Source organism: Sitodiplosis mosellana, unplaced genomic scaffold, assembly GCF_009176505.1.
Source record: "Sitodiplosis mosellana isolate CC-2019 unplaced genomic scaffold, AAFC_SMos_1.0 Smas_scaffold_6150, whole genome shotgun sequence".
Taxonomy (NCBI): domain Eukaryota; kingdom Metazoa; phylum Arthropoda; class Insecta; order Diptera; family Cecidomyiidae; genus Sitodiplosis; species Sitodiplosis mosellana.
Genome location: NW_022601391.1, coordinates 619,559 through 638,615, shown reverse-complemented (window position 1 = coordinate 638,615; position 19,057 = coordinate 619,559). Strand labels below are relative to the sequence as shown.

General features: G+C 35.7%; 4 protein-coding genes across 12 annotated transcripts in view; all 4 read right to left on the bottom strand.

Moving 5' to 3' along the window:
- Window positions 1-216: 216 nt before the first annotated feature.
- LOC129573961 (phospholipase ABHD3) lies at window positions 217-11,476 on the bottom strand. 6 transcript variants are annotated; one of them, XM_055455181.1, is made up of 6 exons: window positions 8,928-9,767; window positions 8,238-8,841; window positions 2,024-2,180; window positions 1,479-1,859; window positions 915-1,376; window positions 217-839 (listed from the first exon to the last, which is right to left on the bottom strand). In XM_055455181.1, exons 3-6 carry the CDS (start codon window positions 2,132-2,134, stop codon window positions 543-545), a joined length of 1,251 nt encoding a protein of 416 aa, XP_055311156.1. In that variant the 5' UTR covers window positions 2,135-2,180; window positions 8,238-8,841; window positions 8,928-9,767; the 3' UTR covers window positions 217-542. The 6 variants fall into 6 exon arrangements, with proteins under 6 accessions (XP_055311156.1, XP_055311157.1, XP_055311158.1 ...); XM_055455182.1 differs by having other exon boundaries at window positions 8,339-8,841; XM_055455183.1 differs by lacking the exons at window positions 8,238-8,841; window positions 8,928-9,767 and adding an exon at window positions 10,848-11,476.
- A 190-nt stretch (window positions 11,477-11,666) lies between these two features.
- On the bottom strand, window positions 11,667-14,411 carry LOC129573962 (eukaryotic translation initiation factor 2 subunit 2). The gene is made up of 6 exons (XM_055455184.1): window positions 14,253-14,411; window positions 13,433-13,538; window positions 12,998-13,312; window positions 12,515-12,728; window positions 12,295-12,420; window positions 11,667-12,204 (listed from the first exon to the last, which is right to left on the bottom strand). The coding sequence occupies exons 1-6, from the start codon at window positions 14,268-14,270 to the stop codon at window positions 12,021-12,023; spliced, it is 963 nt and encodes a 320-aa protein (XP_055311159.1). The 5' UTR covers window positions 14,271-14,411; the 3' UTR covers window positions 11,667-12,020.
- Window positions 14,412-14,602: 191 nt separating this feature from the next.
- LOC129573966 (tax1-binding protein 3 homolog) lies at window positions 14,603-16,474 on the bottom strand. The gene is made up of 3 exons (XM_055455193.1): window positions 16,072-16,474; window positions 15,760-15,888; window positions 14,603-15,667 (listed from the first exon to the last, which is right to left on the bottom strand). Exons 1-3 carry the CDS (start codon window positions 16,123-16,125, stop codon window positions 15,479-15,481), a joined length of 372 nt encoding a protein of 123 aa, XP_055311168.1. The 5' UTR covers window positions 16,126-16,474; the 3' UTR covers window positions 14,603-15,478.
- Window positions 16,475-16,518: 44 nt separating this feature from the next.
- LOC129573965 (acireductone dioxygenase) overlaps window positions 16,519-19,057 on the bottom strand; it is a 3,645-nt gene continuing 1,106 nt past the window's right edge. For 2 of the 4 annotated variants that reach the window (XM_055455189.1, XM_055455190.1), the window contains exons 3-8: window positions 17,620-17,839; window positions 17,363-17,511; window positions 17,215-17,292; window positions 17,003-17,130; window positions 16,847-16,940; window positions 16,519-16,766 (exon numbers count right to left, since the gene is read on the bottom strand). In XM_055455189.1, coding sequence (XP_055311164.1) covers window positions 16,647-16,766; window positions 16,847-16,940; window positions 17,003-17,130; window positions 17,215-17,292; window positions 17,363-17,485 — 543 coding nt within the window. In that variant the 5' untranslated portion in view covers window positions 17,486-17,511; window positions 17,620-17,839 and the 3' untranslated portion in view covers window positions 16,519-16,646. Of the gene's footprint in view, window positions 16,767-16,846; window positions 16,941-17,002; window positions 17,131-17,214; window positions 17,293-17,362; window positions 17,936-19,057 lie in introns of those variants that run through there. The other 2 variants (XM_055455191.1, XM_055455192.1) reach the window with 2 other exon arrangements.

The window sequence follows — 19,057 nt, the reverse complement described above, 5'->3', positions numbered from 1 at the left end:
TGATCATGATAATGCAATGAAAAAGAATCATGCAATTTGTAGAATATTCTAGTTGACACCTTCAACTCGATTCAATAAAGCTTGATTTGACATTTGAATCATTATAATCAAAAATAATTGCAACGCAATGTATACGGAAAGGGAAACAATGCACACGCTAGCATGCTAGAGAGTGATGTGGGTAGAGGGGAAAAAAGAATCATTGCACAATCATCGTTTTAAATAAATAAATCTGCTTTATTCATTCATTGTATCACACTACGACTAGTAAGGCAACTGTTTTTTTTTTCTGTTTTGATATACATATTTGCTTCATTTTCACAATAATTGTTTAACTAGAAAACCCTTTCTCTACCCTAAACAAAATGGATAACTCTGTTCAAACGGCACTTAATTTGCAATTTATTATTATTTGGATTTTTATAAATATAAAGAATCTTTTAACACCGAATAAATAACTGTTTGTTTCCTATGTTTGCTTTTTTTTGTCTTCACGATTAATATTTTTTTAATTCTAGTGATGCTAATTTGCAGTAACACAATTAATTGGAACTAAGATCAACTGGATCTTGATCAGGGTGTCTTGGGTAAGTTTTTAACATGTTTTCCGTTACATTTTTAAATTCGTCATCGAACAATGTTGAACAAAAGTACTGTGTGAAGAGCCGTGCCATGTATTCGTCGCCAGTTTTTGGCCAAACACCTTCCATGAATCCAATATGACCGCCACGTGCAGTCACAACGATGGCCACATGGCTCGATTGCTCGGCTGCTATCGTTGGAATTGCTTCAAGTGGTTGAAATGGATCGTCAGCAGCGCTCAAGCAAAGCAACGGAACCTAATTAATTGTAAAAAAAAAATATTGTTAGCATTAATGAAAATTAAATGGTTTAAATTCAATAAGTTATATTACGGAAATTTTGTGCAGTTTGTTGTGAAGTGTGGCCACGCTGTAGTAATGATCAACATCCTTATAGCCAAAATGTTTCGATGTGAAATTGCTGTCAAACTCTTTGATTGTTTTACTTTTTAGAATTTGATCGAAATCGATGTCATGGCGGCTTTTGTTAAGAATTTCATACTGGCTGAGTGTGTGACAGAGTCGACTTGTCAAATGTTTGCCGAGCATGCTGTTTAAGTACGGCTTTTCAATGCTGACTGTTCCCTTCTGCACATCCCATGGAACGGATATGATTTTACAAGCGGTGAAGATATTCCGCGACTCTTCGCTGTGTCGTGACAAATAGTTTCCAAGTACTAAACCACCCATACTTATTCCGGTCGCACCCATTTTTGAATTTGGATATGATTTACGTAAATGCTGCAGCACTTCGGACAAGTCTTCCACATTGGCGGCCGAGTAGAGTCGAGGCGTCTAATTAAAAGTGATGTTTTTTTTTCAAAGAAAGGTCAGAATTTCAAAACCATGTTCAAAAAAAATCCGAGTCACAAAAACCGGTAACATTGAACAATTTACCTTTAAAGCAACCCCACCTAGTCCACGATTATTGAACACAACAACTCTAGCGCCAATTCCATTTGCAGCCGAAACCAAACATTTGATATACTCTGACTGTGATGCTCCAGTCAAACCAGGTAAAATTAAAATCACAGGCGATTCATCCGTACAATTTCGCTCACTCCAATCCAATGCAATTTCGCCGCCATCCTTTAGCGTGAGCAATTCACGGCGATAATTTAATGATGGCAACACTTGTTGTCGCAATAAACTGGCAAACACAGTTTGAGCACGACTTTCACAACACCAAAATGTTGGCCAAAATTTTAATTGCAACATGGGCACATTTTTCAACAAGTATTGCTTGAATGGTCCTTCATCAACAGCCAAAATTGGTCGCTATCATTCCGAGTGTGAAAACAAAAAAAATGTAATAAAAGAGAACAACAATTAAATATCATCATTACAATGGGAAAAATGGCGTTATGAATGATAAACTATGATTTGTTAAAGTATGGGCAAAACACGTAGAATGATTTCACTCTGTCAGAATTTCAACCAACCTTAACTACTTCGATGAGATAGTATACAAAATATCCCACTAAGAACACCGCGAATATGTGCCACCGCGGCAAATCGGATAAGTAAAAAAACAAGTCATATAGCACCATCATGGAGAGTGTAGGGAGAAGAGCTCCGGTATTAACCAATTAGGTGGACCTAAGAATGAAAGAAAAAAGAAGAACAATGAGATTTATCAATTCGATTTGGACTCATAAAAACGAACACAACACTTTTACGAGTAGGTTTTCCTTCTTTATTGAGAAAATGGTTGAACGTGTGCAGTCGGCTGTTATTGTGTATCACATCGCGGCTCTTTATTGACTACAAAGGAGTCATGTTCAGTGAAATAAAATTAAAAGTCTTTGGTTTTAACTCAAAACATTTACTTTTTAATTCCACACTTTGGTTTCTTGCCATTTATTCAAATAAATATACATAGAATAGGAAATGAATAGAATTCCTCCAATTACACTGAACGATTACTTCAAAAAGTCAATTGCTTGTGAATATGTGAATTGAAAACACAAAGAAGCGAGGTGTGAACAAGCACCTCCAACTAATCGATACTCAATTCAAATTCTGATTCCAACTGGATTACGTCCATAATCATTAATAGTTTCTCTCTCTCTCTCTTTCTCTCTCTCTCTCTCTCTCTCTCTCTTTCTCTCTCTATTTCAAGTAATCACGATCAAAATCATTCGGTTATCAAACAAAAGCATCAAACATCATTTGGTTAATGAGGCGAAATTGAGAGGTCGATGTCGTTGGCCCCACCCCAATTTAGTGCTGGGTCGTCCTATATACCAAAATTTAGTGCTAATTTAGTGCTGTCGATTGGTACCTAGCATGATTTTAGTGCTGCCCTCTATGCGAAAATTTTTGATTTTGAAAAAACTGACCATGTCGTTTTGGCCACTTTGTATGGGATTTTCTCGAAAGCTTGACATTATCGATTCCTCGTATACCCTACAATTTAGTGCTATTTTAGTGCTATTTTAGTGCTGCCAAATGACACCCCCCACGATTTTGGTGCTGCCCCATGGACGGGTATTTTTGAATTGTTTCGAAATTTTCATGTCATTTTCTTTCACTTTGTATGAAAACCACCCTAACGCTTGACTATTCTGATTTCTCGTATACCCCACAATTTAGTGCTATTTTAGTGCTGCCAAATGACACCCTTCACGATTTTGGTGCTGCCCCCTGGACGGGTATTTCTGAATTTTTTCGAAAAATCGCATATCAAAATATCGATTGGCGTATTTATTGCAGAAAAACTGGTCAGGGGGGCATGATTTTTTCAGATAATTCATTCAAATGACTCTAAAAAATTACACGACGTCCTTTTCGGGGCTGCTCCTCACCTTGGAGAGATGGGAGAGTTTCAAAAAGTAAAAAAAAATTGCTCAAAATTATTACAATTTTAGTTCAAATTAAGGTTTATATTCCGGAGAATTAAGGTACATGTCATCAGCACCGCCCGGAAATAGTGCTGGTAAACCAGAATATGTAAAAAATAGTGCTCGAATAGTGCTGTCGAATGGCGTTTTCAGTTTGCAAAAATCTTGTCTGGTGGCCGAGCGATAATTGTAGACATTTTCGGAAAAATTGGTTTTCGGTACATTTTCATGGCAAATGTCCGAAATCGATTTTTTTCGGATGAATGCTGGTGTAGCAATATCGGCACTGCATCTAGGGGAATATCACGCTCCTGAATCTTGTGAGATATTTGAGATATTTGAAATAAACATCAATTGTATGACATATTTTCGAATATTTCGAATAAATAAATCAGATTTTTGTGGACTTTGGAGATATTTGAGATTTTTTGCATTAAATCCGAATAAATACATTTAAATATCGTTCATAATCACAAAAATCCACAATATTCCGCCATATTCACAAATATCCACCATATTTCATACGACAGATTCTTAGAGATAAATTGGATTTTTTTGAAATATTTGAAATAATTTAAGCGTGATATTCCCCTAGCACTGCATTCTATTGCTACCTATGCTTTCTTATTTCTTTTTGTGCACATACACAAATTTGAGCACATTTGCGTATATGACGTCGTCGACAATAACAAAGATATACCATTTCGACCTTTATTTTATTGCCAAATTTCCTTGTCGAGATGTTGAGAAGTATTAATGTGTTTTGCATTTTATGCATCTTCGCAAACGCATTCTTTTCTTATGTATTTAGTTGAAACTATTTTCTTCAATAGTCCAATCCAAAAATAATGTTTTCAATAATATTTCATTTAATTGGTTACAACTATTATTGAGTGGGAAAATATCGAAGGAATATTCAAGCATGTACGTTTAAGAATTAGTAAAATCTTGGTAGTTTGTCATCAGAAGTCATTGAGACAACTTCCTAAGTGTATCAGCTAATATTTTTGTATTTTCCTGAATAAATCCTTATAAAAACACAGTTCAACGAATATTTCAATACTTCAACATTAAAACATAAAAATATTGTCTCTTGATCGCAGTCATACAATTATTAGCAGATACACTGGCTCGATGACTCCTGTTCGGAAAAGTGAAACAGTGTAGAACAATCGAGTCGTGAAGGGAGTCACAATATGAGTCATAATCGGAGTCATTCATTTGTCCAAAGTGATTCAAACTTGATGTGACTCACTCTTCATGAGTCGTAAGAAACGAGCTAGATTCTTACTCCATTTTGAAGGCAATGAGTCAGTCGAGTCAAAGAATCAGAATTGATACATTGAACGTTCGGAAATCTTAAGTCCCATAAATCTTTATCGTTTCAAAACTTATTGATTGCATGAGTGTGCGGGAAATTCATGACTTTCTGTTTCGCTTTTAATAGCACTAATTTCTCATAAATCTATTGGTAGTTTGACGTTTCACCAATGGAATTCGCAGGGTCTACTGATTCTCTTTTCTATGTGCGTGTAATTTGATCAATCAGTTTTCTCCAATTTTCCCCGAATTTCTGTTCGCACCAGGATGCAGTGACGAGCAGAAATTCCAGAGAAATCATCAAAAATCTACATGCAGTATTGGTGCGCGAAACAGAAAGTCATGAATTTCCCGCACACTCATGCAATCAATAAGTCATACAATGAACGTTCAGAAATCTTGAGTTGTTTGTTTTTGGGTAATAGCTTAAGTTTTGAAACGATAAAGATTTATGGGACTTAAGATTTCCGAACGTTCAATGTATCAATTCTGATTCTTTGACTCGACTGACTCATTGCCTTCAAAATGGAGTAAGAATCTAGCTCGTTTCTTACGACTCATGAAGAGTGAGTCACATCAAGTTTGAATCACTTTGGACAAATGAATGACTCCGATTATGACTCATATTGTGACTCCCTTCACGACTCGATTGTTCTACACTGTTTCACTTTTCCGAACAGGAGTCATCGAGCCAGTGTATCTGCTAATAATTGTATGACTGCGATCAAGAGACAATATTTTTATGTTTTAATGTTGAAGTATTGAAATATTCGTTGAACTGTGTTTTTATAAGGATTTATTCAGGAAAATACAAAAATATTAGCTGATACACTTAGGAAGTTGTCTCAATGACTTCTGATGACAAACTACCAAGATTTTACTAATTCTTAAACGTACATGCTTGAATACTCTTCGATATTTTCCCACTCAATAATAGTTGTAACCAATTAAATGAAATATTATTGACAAGATCGCTTAATAAACGAAGAAAAACGACACGCAGCACTCTAGGCGAGGGACACTCAAAACATTCACCGTACATATATTGAGCGGGCACTATCGATGCGTTCATTTGTGTGAGTGCGATTGTGTAAACGACAATGTTCGTGTTCAATATGTGTACGATGACAGCTTCGAGCATTCCACGCGTAGTGGCGTCTTGGCGTCTTACGTCAAATCTTTTCCATGTATTTGTATACGAAGAAAGCGACCTTGTTATTGACCTTGTTATTATTTTTGGGTTGGACTATTGAAGAAAATAGTTTCAACTAAATATATAAGAAAAGAATGCGTTTGCGAAGATGCATAAAATGCAAAACACATTAATACTTCTCAACATCTCGACAAGGAAATTTGGCAATAAAATAAAGGTCGAAATGGTATATCTTTGTTATTGTCGACGACGTCATATACGCAAATGTGCTCAAATTTGTGTATGTGCACAAAAAGAAATAAGAAAGCATAGGTAGCAATAGAATGCAGTGCTAGGGGAATATCACGCTTAAATTATTTCAAATATTTCAAAAAAATCCAATTTATCTCTAAGAATCTGTCGTATGAAATATGGTGGATATTTGTGAATATGGCGGAATATTGTGGATTTTTGTGATTATGAACGATATTTAAATGTATTTATTCGGATTTAATGCAAAAAATCTCAAATATCTCCAAAGTCCACAAAAATCTGATTTATTTATTCGAAATATTCGAAAATATGTCATACAATTGATGTTTATTTCAAATATCTCAAATATCTCACAAGATTCAGGAGCGTGATATTCCCCTAGATGCAGTGCCGATATTGCTACACCAGCATTCATCCGAAAAAAATCGATTTCGGACATTTGCCATGAAAATGTACCGAAAACCAATTTTTCCGAAAATGTCTACAATTATCGCTCGGCCACCAGACAAGATTTTTGCAAACTGAAAACGCCATTCGACAGCACTATTCGAGCACTATTTTTTACATATTCTGGTTTACCAGCACTATTTCCGGGCGGTGCTGATGACATGTACCTTAATTCTCCGGAATATAAACCTTAATTTGAACTAAAATTGTAATAATTTTGAGCAATTTTTTTTTACTTTTTGAAACTCTCCCATCTCTCCAAGGTGAGGAGCAGCCCCGAAAAGGACGTCGTGTAATTTTTTAGAGTCATTTGAATGAATTATCTGAAAAAATCATGCCCCCCTGACCAGTTTTTCTGCAATAAATACGCCAATCGATATTTTGATATGCGATTTTTCGAAAAAAATCAGAAATACCCGTCCAGGGGGCAGCACCAAAATCGTGGGGGGTGTCATTTGGCAGCACTAAAATAGCACTAAATTGTGGGGTATACGAGAAATCAGAATAGTCAAGCGTTAGGGTGGTTTTCATACAAAGTGAAAAAAAATGACATGAAAATTTCGAAAAAATTCAAAAATACCCGTCCATGGGGCAGCACCAAAATCGTGGGGGGTGTCATTTGGCAGCACTAAAATAGCACTAAATTGTAGGGTATACGAGGAATCGATAATGTCAAGCTTTCGAGAAAATCCCATACAAAGTGGCCAAAACGACATGGTCAGTTTTTTCAAAATCAAAAATTTTCGCATAGAGGGCAGCACTAAAATTATGGTAGGTACCAATCGACAGCACTAAATTAGCACTAAATTTTGGTATATAGGACGACCCAGCACTAAATTGGGGTGGGGCCAACGACATCGACCTGAAATTGAGTCGAATGCGTTTCGCTCGTTCATTTTCGCTGTCCATGGGATGTGAATGAACACGTGTATCTATATTTAAATTGTGTTGAATTCAGTGCGACGTTCGGCGTTGCAATTCGAATAATGATAAGGTTTGAACTTTATCATCATCGTAGTTTTGATGGCCTGCAAGGGCATTAGAATATCAATTATTCAAACATGAAATATCGTTTCAAATTCAAACATTTCAGGATCCGGTTTAGTTCATTTCAAATTCTTCTTCTTCGTTTCGTTTATAATGAATTGTTGAGAGAAAGAGAGAGAGAGAGAGAGAGAGAGAGAGAGAGAGAGAGAGAGAGACGAGAGACGAGAAAATCAATAGAAATGTTTCATTGTATTTATGAAACCAACTCTGTAGGTCTCCAGTTTATACTTGAATTCTTCTTTTTAACCAATAATAAATTAATTGGTGCATAGAGCGGTTGGCATGTGGCATGGGCCAGGCAAAGAAGCCAGGTGGAATGAGACATGTTTTGAACTGTGCTGTTCTTCCATATATGTAAAAACGCAATTGTACAAATATATATTATGGAAGGCGATTTCGATTCATGTAGTTGATTTTATCGATTATACAATTATTTTCTCGTTCTCTCTCTCTTTCTATCTCTCTCTCTTGAGTTCGTTCGGGCACCCTCAACCCGATACATATTAACTATGTCGATTTTCAGCGACGGCTTGATAACAATATAAACAACCGACGACCATTTACAATGAAAAATTCAGGCCACATTCAACATACCGCACTCCCGCTCCCGATCGATCAGCAACCAACTCTATTCGATTTTTTTTTCAAATACAATTTCAAAGGTTTAGAAACAAAATACAAACAACCACACATACACACACACGGAGGCACACGTTCTCCAATGTAATGTACACAAATCGAAATGAGCTTTTTCTTCAATTCCACCAAATCGTTTTCAAATTGTTTGCCTAATGATCTGTTTTTCCAATTGCGATTCGGTGACGTGGTAATTGTGTCACTCGCTCGATTCCTTTCTTCCTTTCCTGCTTTCTTCCTTCCTCTGCATTGCAATTTCTATCTTTGCTACGCTTCTCCAAATCGAATGACATTTAAGTCAATGATTATTTTGTTATATAGACATGTGATTTATATTTGTTCGCATGAAACTACCGTCATAAACATATAAAATCACAAATCGTTATTACGAGGAACTGTGTCACATTTGTAGAACGATAGCAATTTATCCGAATGCTCGGTATCGCTAAGCATTTAATATCAAAAGGTGAAACTATTTCAATATGAACTGTGAGAAATGCTACCGGCTGTACACTTGGTGTCGATTTTTCTCTCTGTCACCACACAATATTTTCCACGATTGCTGTTGCGTGAACGGATGAAATGATTTATGTTTATGGAATTACGAAATTAAAAAAATAAAATCAAAGTATCACTAGAGAAACATACACACACACACGGAGATAGGCATCAAAATCTATTCTGATGACGAAATTTTTGCAAATGAAATCAAAAAATTCCATTCAAAATGTGACGAACGAACCGAAACGAAATATGAACTTGTTCTAACGATGAAGAAACAACAACAACAACAAGACAACACCAAATAGTGATTCAAAGCACTGTAAAAAAATATGTAGGAGAAACCGCACATTTGACCGAATGATGTAATATCTGTTGAGGTGTGCAGTTATCTGTCAGATTGTGCGATCATCATAGCACACACGTTTACAATAATCAAAAGCGAATCCAAAATAATGAACCCATTTGAACGAATATCACGATCGTTTGAAATTTCAATTTGCGCTAAATAATAACTAAAAACAAAAACGAAAAACCAGCATACCCCGTGTGATTTGTGTTCCGAATAGATCGGTAAGTTTGAGCTCAATTCGCGTTGAGATGATTGCACTTAATGAAATATCTATTTCGGGTAAGAAAATTCAATCGTAATGATTTTAAGGCGACTAAAACGATTGCGGTTGAAATGTGAGTTGCCGGTTTATTTTTCATTTAGAGTCTATTTCACTCGATTCACTTATTTTGCGGTACACACCGAGTCTTGACACGCGCGCGACACGATATATATATAATGAGCGAAGAAGAGTAGAGCCTCGCAAATCGATGCTTGTCGGTGTCTCACATGAAATACACTAAAATCAACACCGAACGCTGAGTGCCTCAAATTTGAGCACACCAAAGCAACAAACCGCGCGCGCCAACCGATTCTTCAACCTCATTGTAAATCCATTGACAAACACATAAAAGTCAATATAGCAAGATATGTGGCGTATGTGTGTTCACGCCATATATACACACACAACTGCTCGACTGAATAGAGAAGACGAGAGAATGAACGGAAAAAAAAAATAATATGCGAGAGGCAGCGCGCACAATTTTTTTCCTCTTCGCTCTGTTGTCGTCATTTACGTATGGATTTGTGAAATAGCAACAATTTTTTTTTATGTGTTTGACCAAAGTATCACGCTATTCAACTACTAAAACTGAAACCGAAGAATTAAAAAAAAAAGAAACCGTCGCACTAATATGGCGTTTCAAATGTATTCACATGAAAGCACTTACAAAACGTTCAATCATTTATTCGCACATGAATAAAGAGTGTTTTGTGGACTTGGAAACAACAACAACAACAATAGCAACAAAATACTACGAGAGATACGGATTCACAGCGACACATTCCTATTTCTATTTCGCTTCTATTTAGCCAATGTCTTCATGTGCACAACGTTTGCCGTGTCATGCTATCGCATTATAAATTTCGCACAAATGTCTAACGCGGTGAATTTTACGTGTATGGTTTGCATATTTTTACGTCTTCTTCCTTAAATTGACAGAGTGGTCATGCATCAATTTCCTGGAAAAACGATTCATGACATACCAACTAACAAACACCAATTTGATATGTGTATGATAAATAATTGAATTGATTGCTGGGTTGTTGTTGATATCGATTGCGGATTCGAAGAACTTGGAATGTTTGTCGCATCATGTGGTACCAATAAAAAAAATTAAAACCAAAGTAGATCAGGCTTCTTATGGTATTTCCTTAGTATTGAGCAATCAAGTGTGCCATTTTTCAACTTTTGATAATTCATTCCTCTTTTTCATTGCTATGCCGATGATTGAATTGCGATAATTTTTCGGTCTACAGAAATTATTCAGTGGTAAAAAATTCTTTGTCATTGAATTCATTTAAAAAAAATTCTAGAATAAAACTCTTTTAATATTGTTCCACGAAATCCGTCATAATGAAAGTTATTAAATTACTCGATTATTACTCATGTCCTTAACCTAATCTGTTTCATTGCTTGCGCAAAAATTGTATGAAACAAAGGAATAATGAAATACCATACTTGTTGGAAATTCGGTAACAGTTGAAAACGGTATATTTCATCCCGTTGGTATTTGACAGCACATTGAAACAAGGTACGCAATGACTAGTCACATTAGATTTTATCACTTTCTTCTTATCTTACACTTTATGTACACACAGTTTTATTCGATATTCTTGCTATCGCACATGTTTTGCTGTTTTTTTTCTGCAATCAGAAACATGGTCTAAGAATAAAACTTCCGGCAACCGAAACGTTACGAAAGAACTGAAGGAAATGACACACATCGAATTCTATCTGTATACACACAAAGTGTGTGTGTGTGTGTGTGTGTGTGCAGTGTCACGGAGTGGAGCACATATATGAAAGGAGGTAACAAATTGAAGAAAATGGAAATACACACTAACAAATACAGTTTTCAATCTATTGGACACATGTTTTGCGCTGAATGTGTTGGTGATTGTAGCATATATTGACAGTTGTGACGATTGACATTTGTTTTTTTGGCGATTGGCTGTGCGATTCATGCTTTGTAGTTGCACGCTTATTTCTCTAGTAGGCCATTGGTCCTTGCTGAAGATTTTCACTGCACTGCACCAAGTGTATCGCAACGTGTGCCAACTCAAACACTTAAACCAATCGAAATGCGATGTGACACTGAACACAGCCACTGAACACACGAAATCGTTTCTCGTTTTGAGATGCGATGCACACAAGCCTTGCGAATAAAACATTTTCCATGCGAATTTCCACAACCTTTTTTTAAATGTTGTAGAAGGACATAAGATTTCCTACGAAAAGAAGATAAATGATAGATTGAAATAAATACACGGGATTTGTTCGTATAATTTGAATCAATTCAATGTTATTATTTTGCATATGTTTGTGTACTGATTTCATTCCACTTGTTACATTTGTTTATCGAAAAAAAACAAAAACAAAAGAATTTGGACGTTGAACCAGCGCATAAAAACTAAAAAAAATAATGTCGAAATAGACACGATTTCTAATGTAATTTCTTTCATTTAGTCACTCTTGTTCAAATTCAATTCGTTTCATTTTCTATTAATATAAAATTAAATCAATCATTCAACTTGCTGCAGTATGGTTTTCTTTTCTGTTGTTGTTGCTCTTTGTATACCAATAAATGTTCTCACGATTAGTGCAATGGAAAATTTAAAAATCGCTTCTAAGCCGTTTTCGCACGAATGGCGGCACGTTTGCTGGTCACAGCTTGGAAACCAGACTTAATACTAGCCACCGAACATCGTGAACCGCATGATTCGCATTGCAAGAAGAACAGACGCGTGTCTTTCTGGAGGATGGTTTCGGGTGAGCGGCAGGTGTGACAGGTGACGTATTCTTTGATGTATCTGTGCAGAAAAAAAAATAAATTAGAAGAGAAATGATGGGTAAGTCATTGAGGTACAGACAAAAATTCTGCGGAAATGGTAAGTCCATACCTTCTTAAGACGTTTTCGATTTGTTTCGACTGGAATCGACCTTTGATAATCAATTGTTGGTTGCCGTCCATCGAACCACTCGTACCCAATTCAGCTAGCAAGAAATCCAATAAATGTTTCGGTTGTCTAAACAAACAAACAAAAAACGCGCACAAAAATTTATTATCATCCAATGCAACTTCATGTGTCGGATGAAAGAAATCTATCCAATGGTTTCTACCTGTGCAACGTTTTGCAAATATCTGTAAAGTTGGCAAACGATGTCTTTTTCGTACCGACACGCAATACTTGTGGTGGTCTCATGACGAATTTTGGCTTACGGCCAGCTGCCATGTCAGGGTTTTTGTCCAAAATAATTTCAAACACACGGCTCAACAGTTCGTCGTACGTGTAATCTCGATCCGAACCAAACCAAGTTGTGCTACTTTCCTCGACTGCAAAATTAAATAAATCAATAATTATTATTCGGAATTGTGTCAAGAGATGGATTATGAAATGAGCACAAGAAAAATGCAAACAAAATATCAAAACCGAAAAAAATAAAATCGAAAATCGAATATAATTAAATACCCGTATCAAGGATTGTTCCTTCCTCGACTTTGATTGCATGAAGTTAGAGAGAAATATGTATGTTTATTTGACGTGTGTTATTAAATGTTTGGCTGTTGTTTTTGTGCACCATAATAAATGAGGTTAACTTTACCATTTTCGGATTGGACTTGTAGTTGTTCTTCCGTTTTTTCGGCAACCAATTCGTCGAGCTCCTTCTTCTTTTTCTTCTTCTTTTTGGTTTTCGAGAAGTCTAGATCGAGGTCATAGTCATTTTCGATGTTACCGCCCTCATCGCCGGCTGCATCATTGACCGCATCCTCTTTCTTGTCTTCACTTTCGCCGGATGGCAAATTGTTCTCCAATTCATCCAGATTGAATGGCTTCTTCTTCTTTTTCTTCTTTTTACCAAAGTTTTCCAGATCTAAGTTTTCATCGAATTCATTTGCGCCGCCGTCATTTTCCTTGCCTAGGATTGCAAACAAACGAAACAAAAACGATTCCAATATATTACACACAGGCATTATTATGACGAAATTGAATGCGAATTGTTGAAATTGGCACACAAACAAATGAAAATCGCACAAACCTTCGTCCTTGTCAGCATTATCGGCATTGCTATCGCCAAGAGCCGCATCCAAATCGAATGGCGTCTTCTTCTTCTTCTTCTTTTTAACTAAAGCCGGATCAAAAATCTACATAGAACCAAACGAACGATAGACACAAGATCAGAAAATTGCAATCACACACAAAACAATCCATCAAAACATGATGACACATTTTTTCGCCGTAAAAGTACTTTCTCACGAAACCATCAAAACCAATTTCAAAATGTGCATGTGTCGAATCAAATCAAAGGGAAAATGCATGTAATTTGAGGTTAGGTTTGTGAAATCATTCGAAATTGATTATTCAATATCATGTTTCAGTGGTGAAATGGCAGCCTAAAAAATATGTTCGGAATTCGGTTTGTGTGTACAAATGAGCTCACGATCGGGGGCAGCTGATTACAAATTGCGCCGTATGTAATGCCAATATGTGATTTGTAAACCAACACAAGCTATCAATTCAAAATTTGCTTGTGACTAATGCAATTTGCTTCATTCATCTTCGTATGGCTTTTCAGTTGAGTTTATATATGATGTTTATGGTTTACTTATCGCATTTTGGTTGTTTATTTGAAATTGTGGCGTTTCATTTGAATTACTCTTGTTCATTGGCTTTGATTCATATTTCACGGAATTTATCAAAATTGCACATTTCCATTCGCCCCACTAATAACACCTTTCAAACACGACATTTCATTTGCAAATTCATATATATTTCATGGTCACATCGAATAAAACTATCCGATTTTTTTGCATCACACAATATTCAATCCGATTATTTAGTTCGTGAAATGTACTTACTGCTTCTTCTTCCGTCATGATTTTTGTAATTTCCCTTTGAATTTAACAAAAAAAATATACACAGTTCACAGATCACCAAAAACTTGAATCTGGAATTTAGAAAGACAAGTACTGCATCTACTGTATGAGTGACGTCTAGCCGATTCTCACACGTTGTGAAAATGGATGCGTTCAATGGCTTGGTCTCGTTCTGCTGTGTTGATAGCCGAACGTTTAATGTCTCGATTAGTTCTCGTTTCGATTAAAGAATTTTGTTTTTCTCTTTCACTCGGTATAAAAACACACCTTTATCCTCGTCGAATGGACAGAGTGAAATCACACAAGCAATAAAATGGGCAATGCGATTTAAATGGATATTTTCATTTTATTTCAATTCAAAATGGAATGAACAAAAGAAAATTGTTTACTGTCACAGTACTGAAATAATATTCTCAAAACGTGTGAGAGAACTTCACTGGAAGAGTTTTTATTTTTTGGAGGAAAATAAGTTGAAAAATATAAGTTGGACGAGCAAAAATTCGTCTACATTTTATGTTATTGTTTTTTCTTTCATTCGTTTTATATGCACTGAGGAGCAGGTGGAGGAGGATAATAATTTAACAGTTCATCTTAAACATATTTGCATTTATATTCTCTTTGAATGTAAACGATAGAATTCTAAACAAAAAAAAATCTGATAATATTAATCAATGCTTAATCAATATGCAAAAAGGTATTTGTGGAGATGCTTTGAATTGTTATTCACCATTTCTAAGCTAATTCATTCTCATTTTCACTTTTCTTCTCTTCTTATTTTTCTTCATTTAATACTACTTAGGCTTAAAGAAAAATTATCTGTAAATTCCCTATAAACGAACAAAAAATTCGACAAAAAAAATTCCTATTTCTTTCTAGTTTTCTTTAGAATGTAACACACATACACATTTTGTATATAATTTACTACAAGTATAAAATTTGAAAATTATAAAAAAACACACCATTCGGAAAACAATAATAATACACGTTTTCTTTTCTCTCTCTCTCTCTCTTTTCTCTATGTGTATAAATCTGGAATTCGTTTAGTACTTTGTCTTTAGCTTAACTCTCTGTGCGCTGATATATTTTTTTCTCTTTTCTTATGATTTGTTTCATCGCTTCATTTGGATTTATGGATGGATAATCGATGCGCTCGATGTTCGGTCTTTATTTCTCTATTTACGCTGAATCATCTGGGCTGTGTAGCGTATTTATGTCGATGTGACACCTTTTCTAGCCACCAGCAAATTTAAAACGGGATGCTTTCGAATGTAGCTGACGGCCTTTTTGTGCGTGACCATTGTAAAATCGTATCCATTACATTGCAAGATCTTGTCATGCATACGCAAACCGGCTCGAGATGCTGGACTGCCCTCATGCACATCGGTCACATAGATGCCCTAAATTGTTGAACAAACAGTAGTATAAAACTAAATTTTATTTTCATTCGAATTCATCGTCTCGGACGAATGCACCACTTGCGTCAACTTACATTGTCTGTGTATCCTTGTGGGCTTTTCTTATAGTTTTGATCGATTCCACCACCAATTTTAAAGCCACATTTTAGCACTTCTTTGCCTTCGGCATCGTAATCCATTTCTTTATGGACTACGATCGGAATCTAAATGAAGAATCAATGCATTCATCAGTATGAGCCATATCCAATCAGAAAAAAAAATAATGCAATTTTTCCAATAGTATCCTAACACTATCCATTGCCTTATTTTAGCAATGGCCAATACCAAGGAAACCTTTTTACTGCCATTATTCCGGAGTGAAAACATCGGACGATGATTATACTTACACTAAGACACTCCATGGCAGTGCCCGCCTGATGTTGAAATGCCATTTTAGCCATTTTGATCGATTAATTCAATTGATTTCACACCCGTTCAAACTTGAAATTTATTTTGGTTCTGACTTTTTTTGATTAAGAATGTTAATTATTTGGATTTCGCTCACTTAGAGAGTACAGTAAACAAATAAACGCACACAGACAGCCTATGTCAGACGGGGAATTACTTCACATTTATTTATTGAAATTGACTATTGGTGTGTAATTCAGTGTCAAGTGTCTATATATTGCGAATTAAACGAAAAAACATGAGACGAACCGAGAGACGGGACATTTCAATGGATGAATCAACATTAGAGCGAAAGAGATGGACAGAACAATGAACTTCAATACCACATTGCCCAGCAGCGCCATCTTGTCTATCAACACAAACGAACGCATTCAAAGACATTTCAATTCGAATTCATGTCAATTTTGATTGACATTGTTTTATTTTTATTGGATTTTCTCGTTTTTTCTTTGGTCTTTTAAAAATTGATATTTACAAATTGATCGAGGAAGACTTTTGATCGGGACATAGTTATTTAGAATCCTTTTTGCAATTGCTGCAAATATTCCTGTCTCACTGTCATTTCGTCAGCTGGACGGTTGTATGGCAACCAAACTGGTTCACCGATAAAATAGCGCTTGGCTTTTATGTAATTCTAAAAAAAATAAATATGTTGATTTAGAATATATATACGTACTAAAAATGAAATAAAATTAACTAATAAATTGAAAGTACATTTGAGTCCAATGTGAAGCGATGATAAATCCCTTTTGGAATCACGATTAAATCACCACGAACAACTTCAATACGGATCCATTCGTCGTTGCCACTGAAAATTGCATTTGTAAAAATTCGTTTTATTTTCGGGATTTTCACATTTATTTCACTTACTCTCTGACATCAAAATATCCGGAACCATCAACAACCAATCGAATTTCTTCGTCCGAATGCAAATGTTCGGTGAAAAATGATTTTAATTTGTTTTCATAGTCCGGAAGGCAATCCTTTGAACAGATGATCTGAATGAAAGAGATTTTTCGTTACGAAAATTATAATGCCGGTAAAATGCCACAGTCTCGACTTAATTACTCAACGATTTTTACCTCATCTTCATAGGAATAATTGCGTTCTTTGCGAATTTTATCCAAGCTTCCGTCAATTTGGAACGTATCGGCATTCAACTGCATATGAAATTAAAAGAAAAAACCACAATAACATTTCGAAGCTTTAGATATTTTCATGGAAAATTACCTGGAAATATTCCACGCCAGTTTTCTTGTACAATTCGTCTAGTTCAAGGAATTTCGGTGGATTGCGATGATGTTCCAATCGTTGATCGGTGTTTTCACTATCCATGTACCATGCTCGGACCATGTTTACAATTTGTGATATTCGAAGCACTTGAAGAAAAGACAAAGTATTACAAAAAAATATCTCTCGTCAAGTCTGGAGATAAGCGCAAAAATTGTTGCTTCAGCAGTATTCGCAAACTACGCTGTATGTGATACCTATGATTCGCTGTTGCTACTTATAATCGGGATCCTACATGCATTCACTTGTTTTTATTATTTTCAATCAATTGTATATGTTTGTGTTTGAATTGTACTTCTACTACACATAGATGCGTCAATGACAGTTATTAGAGCTGTTTCAGTCCGTTTTTGTCTCTCTTTATATTGTTGCCTCAGCTGATGGAGGTGGTTCATTAAATTTTCCATCTGTAACCACCTATGAATTTGGCGAAATAAATGAGATGAAATAAATGTGCCGTCAAATATATTTCCGAACAGTCGAAATCGATGCTGATTCCAATTTGTGTGATAGCTCAATCCGTGTGTATTGGATAAACTGAAGTGAGTCTTCTCAGAAGACTCTTCTATAACATTGAATTTCGCCGAAAAAGAACGAGCAATTTCAGCTATTTCCCATTTCTCATTATTTAATTGTTCCGGCGTAACAGCTATCAAGGGGAAAACAAAATTTCATTGAGAATCTGTATACACATGAAGTTTCAAAGAATTCATTTGAGTGGAGTACTTTCATGCCATCATCTCGGAAAGTAGATAGGGACATATACTTGGTTACACTGTGTAATTTACTCTTCATTCTCTTCAATTATCTTGAAATTGATTTTTCAAAATATCCATTCAGACTCATTCGTCTTTTGTTTTCAACAATGTGTTTCTCATCAATCGTTCAAATGATGGTTTGGAACCAAACACTTATAACATATTTTGAATCCAAGCATTACTGTGGTATTTACTGGTGACATTTGAAAAAACCTCTGTCGGATGTACAGTAGCTGATTTAGTTACGCCGACAATACAATACATGAGTACGTAAATACAGTTGGTGGATGCTGTCAAAATGACATCGTGACGACTACGCTACCTTCTCTCTCTCTCTCTCTCTCTCTCTCTCTCTCTCTTGTCATAAGAAACCATTGCATACAGTTCCCCAATGCCAATTGTTGAAAAAATAAATAGCAAAAATCGACAAAAGATCACATTTTTTGCTCTAATTTCCAAGTGCTGGGTTGTAATTCACTCATATGGATACGTTGAGAACGTACTAGATTTGTTTCGGTCACATTTTTCTTTCAATTGCTGTTCTAGCTGGTGGAGGCGGTTCATAATTGCATATGTACTTGGCGGCGAAATTAATAGATAAAGTGGTAAATGTACCGTTAAACACATTTACCGAGGCGCCGAATTCCATGACGATTTGTAAACAAAAAAAAAGTTGTTAATTCACTGCAGCGACGAATGACAGTGATGTCGAATATGCCTCCCAATATACGACGACACTTTGCTTCGATTACATAAATAATCGCATGAAAAGTTCGTGTTGTCAGAAGCGAGCACCGTTTATGCTGATTCCAAGTGCTCAGACTTTAATTATGCTGATTCCAAGTGCTCAGACTTTAATTAAAGTCCAAAGTCAAAA

What these genes read in the sequence shown, in the direction of transcription:
- LOC129573961 (XM_055455183.1), bottom strand. Translation starts at nt 2,134, where the DNA reads ATGATGGTGCTATATGACTTGTTTTTTTACTTATCCGATTTGCCGCGG. An exon ending in ATCTCATCGAAGTAGTTAAG is followed by an intron (nt 1,860 to 2,023) that starts GTTGGTTGAAAT and finishes TCGGAATGATAG; the next exon opens with CGACCAATTTTGGCTGTTGA. An exon ending in ACAAACTGCACAAAATTTCC is followed by an intron (nt 840 to 914) that starts GTAATATAACTT and finishes ACAATTAATTAG; the next exon opens with GTTCCGTTGCTTTGCTTGAG.
- LOC129573962 (XM_055455184.1), bottom strand. An exon ending in TAATGCTGACAAGGACGAAG is followed by an intron (nt 13,313 to 13,432) that starts GTTTGTGCGATT and finishes TTGCAATCCTAG; the next exon opens with GCAAGGAAAATGACGGCGGC. An exon ending in ATTTGCAAAACGTTGCACAG is followed by an intron (nt 12,421 to 12,514) that starts GTAGAAACCATT and finishes TTGTTTGTTTAG; the next exon opens with ACAACCGAAACATTTATTGG.
- LOC129573966 (XM_055455193.1), bottom strand. Translation starts at nt 16,125, where the DNA reads ATGGCTAAAATGGCATTTCAACATCAGGCGGGCACTGCCATGGAGTGT. An exon ending in CTGCCATGGAGTGTCTTAGT is followed by an intron (nt 15,889 to 16,071) that starts GTAAGTATAATC and finishes TTCTTCATTTAG; the next exon opens with ATTCCGATCGTAGTCCATAA. An exon ending in CACAAGGATACACAGACAAT is followed by an intron (nt 15,668 to 15,759) that starts GTAAGTTGACGC and finishes TCAACAATTTAG; the next exon opens with GGCATCTATGTGACCGATGT.